The sequence below is a fragment of the Hippocampus comes genome, unplaced genomic scaffold (genome assembly GCF_001891065.2).
Source record: "Hippocampus comes isolate QL1 unplaced genomic scaffold, H_comes_QL1_v1.1 scaffold384, whole genome shotgun sequence".
NCBI classification, from domain to species: domain Eukaryota; kingdom Metazoa; phylum Chordata; class Actinopteri; order Syngnathiformes; family Syngnathidae; genus Hippocampus; species Hippocampus comes.
Window position 1 is genome coordinate 581,452 of NW_017805700.1, and position 12,518 is coordinate 593,969.

General features: G+C 44.0%; 1 protein-coding gene across 2 annotated transcripts in view; it reads left to right on the forward strand.

Moving 5' to 3' along the window:
* The window catches only part of pde4dip (phosphodiesterase 4D interacting protein), a 151,206-nt gene that overhangs the window by 93,097 nt on the left and 45,591 nt on the right, over positions 1-12,518 (forward strand). For both annotated transcript variants that reach the window (XM_019882631.1, XM_019882630.1), the window contains 7 exons: positions 442-557; positions 738-904; positions 1,089-1,389; positions 3,015-3,192; positions 5,111-5,227; positions 8,014-8,479; positions 11,253-11,488. In XM_019882631.1, the coding sequence (XP_019738190.1) occupies positions 442-557; positions 738-904; positions 1,089-1,389; positions 3,015-3,192; positions 5,111-5,227; positions 8,014-8,479; positions 11,253-11,488 (1,581 nt within the window). The remainder of the gene's footprint in view (positions 1-441; positions 558-737; positions 905-1,088; positions 1,390-3,014; positions 3,193-5,110; positions 5,228-8,013; positions 8,480-11,252; positions 11,489-12,518) is intronic.

Here is a 12,518-nt window from a genome sequence, read left to right on the forward strand (position 1 = left end):
CCCCGGCTATTTAAAAGTGGGTTAATGACGTATTTTTGAACGAATATTAGATATTTCTGTCTTGGTTAATGGATTATGTTGTTTAGGAAATGTAAAAGAGTTTTATACTATTTTTATAGCAAAGTGTCATTTTATCACACAAGATCCCTGAAAACAATGGCATTGTGCAACAACAAAATGTTTCCATTTCCATCTACTTCATTACAGTGCAATAATCTAGTGATACTATGTGTACAGCAAATACAGTGCAAATGAACATAAAACAGTCATATAATCAATGATATGAACTATATCAACTGAACTAGAATATGGGCTGAATGATAATGAGACAGGCTGTCAACATAAGTCAGCTTGGAGGAGCATCAGGGTTTCATTTCATCTATTGTTTTCTGATTTATTTATTTTTTTGAGCCATCATGCTTGTAAACTTTCTGCTTCCAGTACAACTCAGTTCAAAGGGTAAAGGTGATGCTGATGAGGATCCAAATACTAAGGGCTGTGGGAGTCTTCATAAAGAGAAGTCTAAACTAATGTTTCAGCCGCTGGTCAACACCAAGGTATCCACAAATACACTCTTGATTCTGTGAAACACATTTGAAATATTCATTCAATTTCTTAGACAGTCAAAATATACTTGTGAAAACCTGTTTCTTTTTTCATCTGAGTAATCATTCTTCCAATTTGAGTGATAACAATGATATGAATCTGTCGAGATAAATTAGAATCTTTGTGGTCAGGCTTCTCAGGGTCGACTCAAAGTTGCACTCCACAACAACTGGAGTGCCACACAAAGCCTGACAGAGGTCAAACAACTGGTGGAGCAGAAACGAGTGATGGAAAAAGAGCTGGGAGAGTTAAAGGATCATTTGAACAAGATGGGCTTCTCTTCACTGTCACAGATCAGGTATAAAAAACTTCACTGACACTTACTGTATCTATATAAAGCATGCATTGGGAAGCCTGATTATTGTTTCTATATTCTGTATTTTGAAACTAAACATTACATAAAAAGGTGTTTTTGGTGAATTTAGTGTTTTGGGGAGACTTGAGGCTAATTATTGTGTTTACTGTATCTATCTGTTTTCAAGGAAAGCCTTGGTGACCCTTTATGTTGAAAATAAAGATTTAAACCATCCACCAACTGAGATGTGGCAGCATGACAGTAGACAGAATGATGAGGGGAGACTGTTGGATGACAAGGACGAAGAGGAGATAGATGTCACCATGGAAGAAGGAGAGGACGGCTTTGAGTTTTGGGACGCTTGGGATGAACAACACTCTCTGTATGAGGGTAAACATTCAACCATTAAATTCCAAACCGATGATGAAGAAAAGATGACAGAAGTCAATAGGTCTGATGGCCTTTATCAAGTCACCAACTCATCAAAGGTATGCGACTATAACCGTGTCAGTATCCAGAGTGTGTGTTATATGTGTGGGCCCATTGTTTGGCTTTTGTGAGCAAAACATGTTGTGTTGCGATCACATTACAATCAATCAATCAATCAATAAATGCTGCGATTGGCTGGCAACCAGTTCAAGGTGAACTCCGCCTCCTGCCCAAAGACAGCTGGGATAGCTCCAGCATGCCCGCAACACTCATGAGGATAAGCGGTTTGGATATTCATTCATTCATTCATTCATTTTCCGAACCGCTTTATCCTCACTAGGGTCGCGGGGGGTGCTGGAGCCTATCTCAGCTGTCTCCGGGCAGTAGGCGGGGGACACCCTGAACCGGTTGCTAGCCAATTGCAGGGCACACAAAACAAACAACCATTCACGCTCACACTCACACCTAGGGACAGTTTGGAGTGTTCAATCAGCCTCCCATGCATGTTTTTGGAATGTGTGAGGAAACAAGAGGACCCGGAGAAAACCCACGCAAGCACAGAAAGAACATGCAAACTCCACACAGGAAGGCCAGAGCTGGAATTGAACCCGGTTACCCCTGCACTGTGAAGTCGACGTGCTAACCACTCGACTACCGGGCCGCTCGCGGATTGGATAATAGATGGATAAATTAACAAATCATTGCAGTACACACTGAGGAAAAAAACCCAACTTGTCAGTTGTGTAGCTTGGGATTGTGAAACTTTTAAAACGAATGCAAACACATCACACAAGATAGGACAAGTCGACTAAGTTTTAAACCTAGTAGAGTGCAGCACAGGGCTCTAGTTTGAAATTTTAGGGGCAAAAGTACAGTAATTTGTGGGGGTAAATGGTAAATCAACCTACATTTCCATTCATTTTCACTATTTTCTGATAAATGGACTGAAGTGTGGATCAGAAGTCAGCAACAAAAATATATTTAATAACAATAATAATATAAGTAATCATACATGCATCCATTATCTGAAACACTTACCCTCACAAGGGTTGGGGGGCGCGCTGGAGCCTATCCTAGCTGTCTTCGGGCAGAAGTCGGGGTACACCCTGAACTGGTTGCCAGTCACTCGCAGGGCAGACAGAGATAAACAACCTTTAACACCAACAATTAATCACACCAAAGGGCAATCTAGAGTGATCAATTAACCTACAAAGCATGTTTTTGGACTGTGGGAGGAAACCAGAGTACCCGGAGAAAACCCACGCAGGCACGGAGAAAACATGCCAACTCCACACAGGAAGGTTGGGGGCGGAGTCGAACCCCAGACCTCTGCACTGTGAGGACGATGTGATAACCAGTTGACCACCATGCCGTCAGGAGTGATAATAGTAATAATCTGCAAATTTACAAGTAGATGAAAAACATCCAAATTTTAGCAGCAAAATGCCACCATTTAGGGGCAGTCTGGAACCATTGAGCAGCAGCGCGAACCCCTCTTCTGGTGTGCTCTTTGCTTGAGGAATGTGTAATTTCAAATGTCCAAAAAGTTACACACTAGTTTCCATTCGCTTAAAAAATGTGCAATAGTGTCACCACAGTGAATAAGAGGCCATTTTAAAGAAAATGCAATTGACAAGGGGCCATCTTGCTTAATTGTGCTTGTTCTGTGTTTGTTTTCGAACAGGATGGAGATCGAGATTTGTCAGGCAATCAACAACAGTCTACATCTGTGTCCTCAGTGATTGTTGATAAAACTGTTTGTCTGCGGGCACAGTGCAAAGAGCTGAATGAGAAACTGACAGTGTCTGACACTAGAGTGAAAGCTCAGCCTGAGAAACTGAAAGAACACAGAGAGATGCTCAGTGAGTTTTACATACACCAGTAATCAACATACTCCGATACCATGGTTTCTAACAATTTCTTTAGAATTCTTGAATAATAATAGTCCCCTTCATGAACTGCCACCTTATGGTGGAAGGGTATGTCTGTCCCACTGATCCTAGGAGCTAAGTTGCCTGGGACTTTATACCCCTGGCAGGGTCACCCATGGCAAACAGGTCCAAGGTGAGGGACCAGATCAAGATGAATAAGAAAAGTAGATCCAGTTTTCCCTTGTTTGGATGCGGGTTACTGGGGCCTCCCTCTGGAGCCAGGCCCGGTGGTGAGGCTTGAAGGAGAGCGTCTGGTGGCCGGCGGGCCTGCACCCATGGGGCCCATCTGAGCTCAGCCTGAAAGGACAACGGGGCTCCGCCTTCCCATGTGCTCACCACCTATGGGAGGGGGCAAAGGGGTTGGGGGGATCGTGAACTGGGCGGCAGCCAAAGGCGATCAAATACCGAGCTACAGAAATTGGCTCCCTCCCACCCTAGCGCCTGTACATTGGGGTTCACTCCGGTGGAGGAGAAGGTAGCCTCTCCCTCCACCTTTGGAGCAGGGTACGGGTCTTGTCTGTTGTTTATGCTTTTGCAAAAGACAGCGGTTCAGAGTACCTACCCTTTTTGAGTCCTTGAAAGGAATGCTTGGAGAGTGGTCTTTCTGGGGACTCCATCGTTTTGCTGAGATAAGGTGAGAAACTTGGTCGTCCAGGATGGGCTTAGAGTCGAACAACTGCTCCTCACCATTGAAGGGAGCCAGATGAGGTGGCTTGGGCATATTGTCAGGACAACACCTGGACGCCTCGCTGGTAAGGTGTTCAGAGAATCTCCCACTTGGAGGAGGCCCTGAGGATGAACCAGAACTCACTGTTGTGACTATGACCTCCAGCAGGCTTGGGAACACCTTGGGATCCCCCAGGAGGTGCTGGACAATGTGGGTGTGGAGAGGGAAGTCTGGGGTTCCTTGCTTAAGCTGCTGCTCCCATGACCCTTCCATCCATCCATCCATCCATCCATCTTCTACCACTTATCCAGGGTCGGGTCGCGGGGGCAGCAGCTTTAGCAGGGAAGCCCAGACTTCCCTCTCCCTAGCCACTTCTTCCAGGTCTCCCCAGGAGATGCTGAGGCGTTCCCAGGCCAGCTGGGTGACATAGTCTCTCCAGCGTGTCCTGGGTCATCCCCGGGGTCTCCTCCCGGTGGGACATGCCTGGAACACCTCACCAGGGAGGCTTTCAGGAGGCATCCTAATCAGATGCCCGAGCCACCTCATCTGGCTCCTTTCGACGTGGAGGAGAAGCGGCTCGACTCTGAGCCCCTCCCAGATGACCGAGCTTCTCACCTTATCTCTAAGGGAGAGCCCGGACACCCTGCGGAGAAAACTCATTTCGGCTGCTTGTATCCGGGATCTCGTTCTTTCGGTCACGACCCTTAGCTCGTGACCATGGATGAGGGTTGGAACGTAGATTGACCGGTAAATTATGAGCTTCGCCCTTTGGCTCAGCTCCTTCTTTACCACGCCAGACCGATACAAAGTCTGCATCACAGCAGACGCTGCACCGGGGCCCCCGTGACCCGACCTCGTATAAGTGGAAGAAAATGGATGCATGAATGGATTTGGTATTTCCTTAATAATAGTGTAGTTGAGTTAGTAATAGTTGAGGTACCTGTACTTTTCTTTGATTTACTGTGCACAAATAATCTTGAATTTGCTATTGTCTCTGCTACTGAGATGAATTCAGGTACATGATAAACCAAAGCTGTACTATTGTGTAAAATGCTTTAAAATGTATCTTGGAATGTAATTTAAGAAGTGCTTAACAATTGTTTGAACCCGGACATATTCTGTTGATACAATTTAAAACTGCCCTGAATACCAACTGTTTGTTCTTCCTTTGCATCGCTGCAGCAGAAACCACTGTGCAGCAGGACAATAAGCAAATCCAGGTAGACCTACAGGACATGGGCTATGAGACATGTGGACGGAGTGAGAATGAAGCGGAAAGGGAAGATACTAGCAGTCCAGGTACCATTCAAGACCTCTTTTATACACAACATCAGTAATTCAAGGTATTTGTTTACATGCAATCAGGCTGCTGTATTTATGACATAAAGCAAGGTAGCATATTAAAGATCTGAAATGGGGCAGTATTAAAATGAAAATAGATTTTTCTGATCAGGTATTGCCCTTTCCTATATTGTCGTCAGTGGTGCAGCATGGGTCCCAAGGAACCTCAAGGGATTGTGGACGTAACTGAGGACAGCATGTGGATGTTAAATTGAGAAGGGTGGGCATGAAAGTGGAGGCTAAATGCACGCCCCTAGTAGGTATAAATAGTGCCAGTACATGAATTATGAAAAACAACATCCCGTAAATCGCCCAGACGAATAGACACTCTTATGAAGAATAGTTAAATGCAAGCGATCAGTTGCGTGGAGGACCATGGGAATCGAGAAGCTGCAAGAGAATTCAAGATCAACTAATCTATGTTGTTTGGTGCTTTCGTTTTATGAAAGGCCGCCATCTATCCATCCAGACAAGGATGACTGTGCCGCAGCAACATCCAGCTGATTACATGCAGAGAAAAGATCGTCATCTTCTGCTCCTACTGCAGTAAAAAGATTGTCAACAAATACATCCATCACAACCACATTATAAACATGGACCAGGTGCCTGGATGGATAGATGGCACAGTTTCACAAAACGAAAGCACCAAGATGGACCACGTTGAAAATGCTTAATCTTCTTCTGCAAGCATTATTGCCCTCAGTTGAATAATGACTGCAGAGACGCTTAACCCAGATGTTGTTTGATCATTAATCCTTGGCTCGAGTTGGTGTAATGGGAATTTGACATATAACAGCACTAACTGGAAGTAACTGTTCGTACTATTGAATGCTGACCAGTTATTTTGCAGATAAGCAAAGTTGCCTGCTCATGCACTCGACTGCATTCTGTGCAGCTGCTCAAAATGCTGACCTTCACCCCTCCCAAATAGAAGAAAACTAGATAAAATGACTGCGCAAGACACGGGGGGAGAGGGCTCCCTTGGCAGATCTGTGAACGGTGTTTCTCTGTTTTTTTTTTTTTGTTTCTCAAATAAACCTCATCATTTTTTAAAATACTTTCGTTGTCTTGGTTTCCCTGGACAGGACATTGGTCTTCCAACTCGGGCCACCTCGCGTTGTTTCTGCGGAAACTCAGCTTCGTCTTCTTGCCTTTGAGAAGCTTCTTTTCCTGCTTCCTTGACTTGCAAACTATGCATTCGTCGATCTTATATTCTGTTGCAGTTGCTCGATTTCCATGTTCCTCAGCATAACTGATAGCTTGCAGTTTAAACTGTGCTTCGTTTAAGCATGTCTCTTCGTAGGTGCCATTTTCAGGGGTCCTTAGCCAAACTGATATTGTTTTGTAAAATGCATATAACTAATGGGGGCGTGCCTTTAGCATCCTCTTTCATGTGCACCCTTCCTCCTTTAAGGTCTGCATGCTGTCCTCAGTAACATGCGCCTTTCCTCTATATAAGTGGCGTGTCAGCACAACATCAGTCTGTCACGTTCATTATAAGGCGCCCCTGCCATTTTGGAGAAGATATAATTGCGTCAGCCAGTGAGAAGTACAATCAACTCAAGTCCAACTCTGTGATAACTCACTCTTCACTTCCTTGGTGAAGCTAGCGGAAGCTAGAGCGAATAATGCCAGCCTCTGGGACAGTCTGTCTTGCCACACACCTGATTCTACAACAGGGATGGCCCATTCTGTTCCGGATGTTTTATGTTTTATTTTCCTACTCCAACACACTTGATTCAATTGATCAGGACCGTTATCCAGCTTCCTGCAGAGCTTGCTGATGAAGGACACTTTACCCTCGTCCTGCGTCCGCAACCTGGGCACGCTTCCTTCATCGTTCCTCCAGACTATTTCATAAAATAATTGTCCTCGGACTCTGTCCGTCCTCGTCCTTTTAAAGTGCTTTCATCCTGACATTTCACCAACCTTCCTCTTGCCTAGTTTGGCCCCGAGCTGCTTCTCCTCCTCAAACTGCCGTTTGTAGGTGGGGTATGCCAATAGCGACATGTTCCTCTTGAGGAAGACTACCTTATCAAAGTTGGCAATGGCCAGGGTGGTCCTTTTTGGCCGCAGGATGTCACCGGCTGTTGTAAAAACCCTCTCCACAGCAGTCGAGCTTGAGAGTGGGGCGTTGTATTTAATAAATAAGTCCACCCACGCCTCCCTGCGCTCCGCTGTCATGTTCTAATAGTGTGCGCGGTTGGGTGACCAGTGGTGCGTTTGAAGTGCTCCAATGCAATGTTTGTCCTGTGTCCGTTTCGTTGGTGTTGAAATTAACTTTTGGCCGCTTCGCATCGGCATCGAAAACGTACATAGTATGTCACACGCATGCGAATGAATAAGCAGACGCAGCCAAATAAAGTAACCAACCCCCCCCACACACACACACACACACACACACATAGACACACACACAAACACGTGTGTGTGTGTTGAGATAGGTAGATTGATCGAACGATAGATAGATAGTAAAGTTATAAGTACACTCAGTCACAGGACTGCTCAATTTTTACATGCTCAAAGTTACAGAGTATGCAAAGATACAAACAGAAGAAAAACAATGCTTTATTTGGGCAAATTTGAGCCATACTATGCATTTGATTACCATAAATTTATATACAAAGTACAATTTACAAACAGTGTATATATACAATTGCCAGATTTTTATTGAGATTAAAAACGTAACACAAGAAAACTGGGAGAGTTATTCAGAACATGACTTTCTTTATTTTCTGTGACAGAATTTGATGACCTGGAAATGTGCACATCTTTGGACTGCCCTTCTCAGTGGTGGCCTGCATGCAGAAACAACACTACCTTCAATAAAACCACGACCCACAGTTCTTGCTACAAAGACAAGGTCTCATCTCTCCAGCGCCTGATTGAGGATCTTCGTGCCCAACTTTCACATTCTCGAAGTGTTATCCACAGTCTTCAGAGTTGCCTACATTCTGTCTCCACCTCTGATGAAAATCGACCACAAATGCCTCAGAAGGATAGCTGGTCTTCCCATGCTTCTCCCTCCGTCAGTATGGGAGACGACGATGAAGGTTGGCAGTCATCTGATGGTGGTCCCATAGTCTCACTCCATCACCCAAACAAGAGCCTCAAAGAGCTGATGTCACACTTAGACACAATCGATGACCAGATAAAGAAAAGAGGAAAGAAGTTTGCAGATGAGGATGGAAATTCTTTAACCTGGCCAAGGTAAGCAAAAGCATTCTGTAAAATTATAAATTGTATCCAAAAAAAACCCCAAAAAACATTCATCCACTTCCAACCACCGTTGCCATACAGACATTGTTCAGTTTTATTTGGATTACCTTCATAATTGAAACGCCATGTTTAGCGGCGTTAGTAGTGACATCTGTTAAGGCTTTTGGGTCACAGAAAACAAAATCAAACGTGATCTTACATTTTCACACAGCAAATCTGCTGTTGTTAATTCAACACCATAAGGTGTTAATTTTAACTGAAAACTGTCTCTACGCATCCACACCACCTGGTGTTAAAGTAAAAGTAACATTGACCAAAGTGTTAAATGTTCAACACCCATTAGCATGTTAAAGCAAGAAACTATAGTGTTTACAATGCAGTAATAATGACACTATATTTTTAGATGAACACTAATGAGTGTTCATACCAACACTATACAATGTGGGCAAATGTACCCATGCCTCACAAGATTTAATAAAACAGAACATTTAAATTCAAACCACTTTTGTTTGATCAAATCCATTTCAGACAACTCGTATAAAACGGCAGTAGGGCACACTGTATGTTCTTTTATCACTTTCGCGTGGGAACGTCTCATCCTGCCGATAATACGCAGTAAACAAATCCTCCTCCATTCAGGTAAGCATCAAAACCTATAGTGATAACATTTGTGGTCAAAAGAAATGTCTTACTGTCATGAAGATGTTACCAATTTACCCTCAAGTATTCATTTTCAGTACCCATACATCAGTGGCGGATGCTGGTCTATCAAGGAGGGGAAGCTCAATTTCGGCCTACATCATAAAATGTGTTCGTTTATTTATACGTGAATTCTACTCTCCGTTCCTTTTCAAGAAAATGATCTGTGTACAATAAAACCCACCAGAAATAAAAGATTGTGTCGCTAGTCATTTTCAACAAAGAGAGTGTCTCTAAAATGATTAGAAGAAGTCTCCAGTTCAACTCAGAACAGAATGAGAATTGAAAAATGCTCCCAAGGATGCCGACACCAAAAGATCGGTGACGGGCTCATTTTGCTGTCAATCAAAAAAAGATTCTGCCTCAGACAGATCATCCAATCATCATGCAGAAAAGCTCAGCGTCCGGGCGAGCCCATAAACGGCCACTGTCCATAGACTCCCAGAGACGCTGAGCGTCTGATGGGCGGGACAATGACATGTACACACAATTGTATGTACACACATATATTTGATCACTTATTTTTTGACATTTTAGGGGAAGCCGAGCTTCCCTTGCAGTCTTAGAGCAATCGCCTCTGCCATACATACAAGCATTCCATTCTGGCATTCAGTTCCACGGTTTTTCACCCATTAGCGAGTGGCAACACTAAACATTACATATTTACTGTAACAAGTTTCTTTTACCTGGTCTGAATGGTGTAGCATCTGTGTGCATGAATGTTGCCTTCATTTTGACAACAGGCTGGTGCACCTCAATGTTTCATCATGGACAAACATTTAATCAGTTGATGGCTGTTCAAATGTTGAGTGGTTTTGCAGAGTCTTTGAGCCATCTTCAAGGTCGCAAGGCGGCAAAACAGACATAATATGAATGCAAAACAATTAACATTTCCTGTAGACCTACATGGCCAAATGAGAAAACCCAATACTCACATAAATTGATGAGGCTTGGCCTTCCAGACAGGGGCGGTGTGACAATTCCTCTGACCTAAATAATGTGGACATTAATATGAACACTTTAATGCAATCAAATTCCTTCAAGGACACTTTCATATCATGTTACAGTATTTATATGGTACATGTTAGCGAAGCGCATACTGTTTGTCAAGCAGCTGACAAATGAATGCTCGTTAGACTTAATGGAATCAGGTGAGCTGCTCACAGTCCAAAAAAAACGTCGCATGCAGCTCATCACTCTAGCTGCCGCCACCTGCTTCAACCAAAGCATATTAAATACAATGTTAATGAACTCTATTGGCCATGTAGCCCATGTGACCACATGACATTACATATAATACAACTATTGGCCAATCTATTTTCAACAATATGATGTAGAAACTCAAGTGGAAACCAAGCTATGAGTTTTTTTTTTTTCTTGACAGAGAAGTATTTGAGAGCGGGACATGTACGATGACTGTAAGACAGTGGTGAGGTGTGCTGTGTAGGTATGACAGAGGAATTCAAGGTGGAGGTGGGACTTCATTAGGGGTTAGCTCTGAGCCACTTCTTGTGCACTGTGGTCATAGACAGGTTGACAGACGAGGTTAGACAGGAATCTCCATGGACTATGATGTTTGCACACAGGTGCTAAGCCCATAGGAAGAGGGACCCATATCCGGGAATGGGAAAACAAGGTCCAGAATTTGTGTTAATCAAAAGGGGTTTTTGAACCGTGTTTGATCTGGTCCCCCAGCCAGGAACTGTTAGCTCTGGGAGACCCTTCCAGAGGTATTCAGCCCAAGACAATTTAGCTTCTTGTATCACTGGGACACACAAACCCCTCCACTGTCATGACACTTCCAAACTTGTTTCATTGTTTTACAACATGACAAAAGCATGTCCAATTCTGGTAGTTGATATTGTTCCGCTCAAGTCCTACAGTAAGTGGCAAAGTCCATTAAAAACGTGCTTCCAATGGCTAATCAATGAAAAATAATGACTTTGACGAATGGATCGAAGAGTCTTTGGGTAATTCTGCCAAAACACATAGATAAACAAAATATTTAAACTGTGATTGTACATTTTTAGTTAAATGTGACACTTACATGTCTCTCTTTCCCCAGCAAATTTCACACTTTAATCCAGACTCAAGCAAGAGAGCTGTCTGTCCTCCGCCAGCACCTACGTGAAGGTCGTGGTGTGTGTCACATTCTCAGCCAACACCTGGGGGAGACCACCAAGGCCTTTGAAGAACTGTTGAGAGCCAACGACGTTGACTATTACATGGGACAGAGCTTCAGGGACCAGCTGGCCCAGAGCAGCACACTTGCACAGAAAGTCAGCAAAAAGATCAGCACATGTGAGTCAGACTTTTTAGGCACTATACATGCATACAGCAAGGTACTACACATTTACAGATTAATTATGTATGGGGTAGGGGAGACTAGACTGTGGTAGAATGGTAGTTAATGTATACATTTGTGTGTGTATATATATATATATATGCGATATATGAGCGAAGCACAGAAAGGCATTGGTAGAGATAACAGAGGAGCCAAACATCAGCTCGTGGTTGACAGAACAGTCGCCCAAGACTGCAGGTCCCGACATACCAACCTGTGCACAGCCTGGATTGATTACAAGAAAGCCTAAGACTCAATGCCACATACATGGATCACTGAATGCTTGGAGTTGTATAAGGTGAACAGGACCCTAAGAGCCTTCGTTGCAAACTCGATGAGGATGTGGAAAACCACACTTGAAGCCAATGGCAAGCCACTTACCCAAGTGTCCATCAAATGTGGCATATACCAAGGTGATGCACTCTCCCCACTGCTGTTCTGCATCGGAGTGAACCCCCTAAGACAAGTAATCACCAAGACATGCTCTGGATACCGCCTCAGAAATGGAGCTACAATCAGTCACCTCCTCTACATGGATGACATAAAGCTGTATGCTAAGAGCGAAAGGGACATAGACTCCCTGATCCACACAACCAGGATCTACAGCAGCGACATCGGGATGTCATTCGGGCTTGAGAAATGTAGTCGGATGGTGACTAAGAGAGGAAAGGTAGTCCGCACTGAAGGGATCTCACTCCCTGAAGGAACAATAGCAGACATTGAGGACAGCTACAAGTACCTCGGTATACAGCAAGCCAATGGCAACCTCAAAGTGACAACAAGGAAAGCGGCTACGGCCAAATACCTCCAGCGAGTGAGGCAAGTCCTAAGAAGCCAGCTCAATGGCAAGAATAAGACCCGGGCAATAAACAGCTATGCCCTGCCAGTGATCAGATACCCTGCAGGAATAATAAGGTGGCCAAAGGAAGAGATTCAGACCACAGACGTTAAGACCCGAAAGCTCCTAACCATGCATGGAGGGTTCCA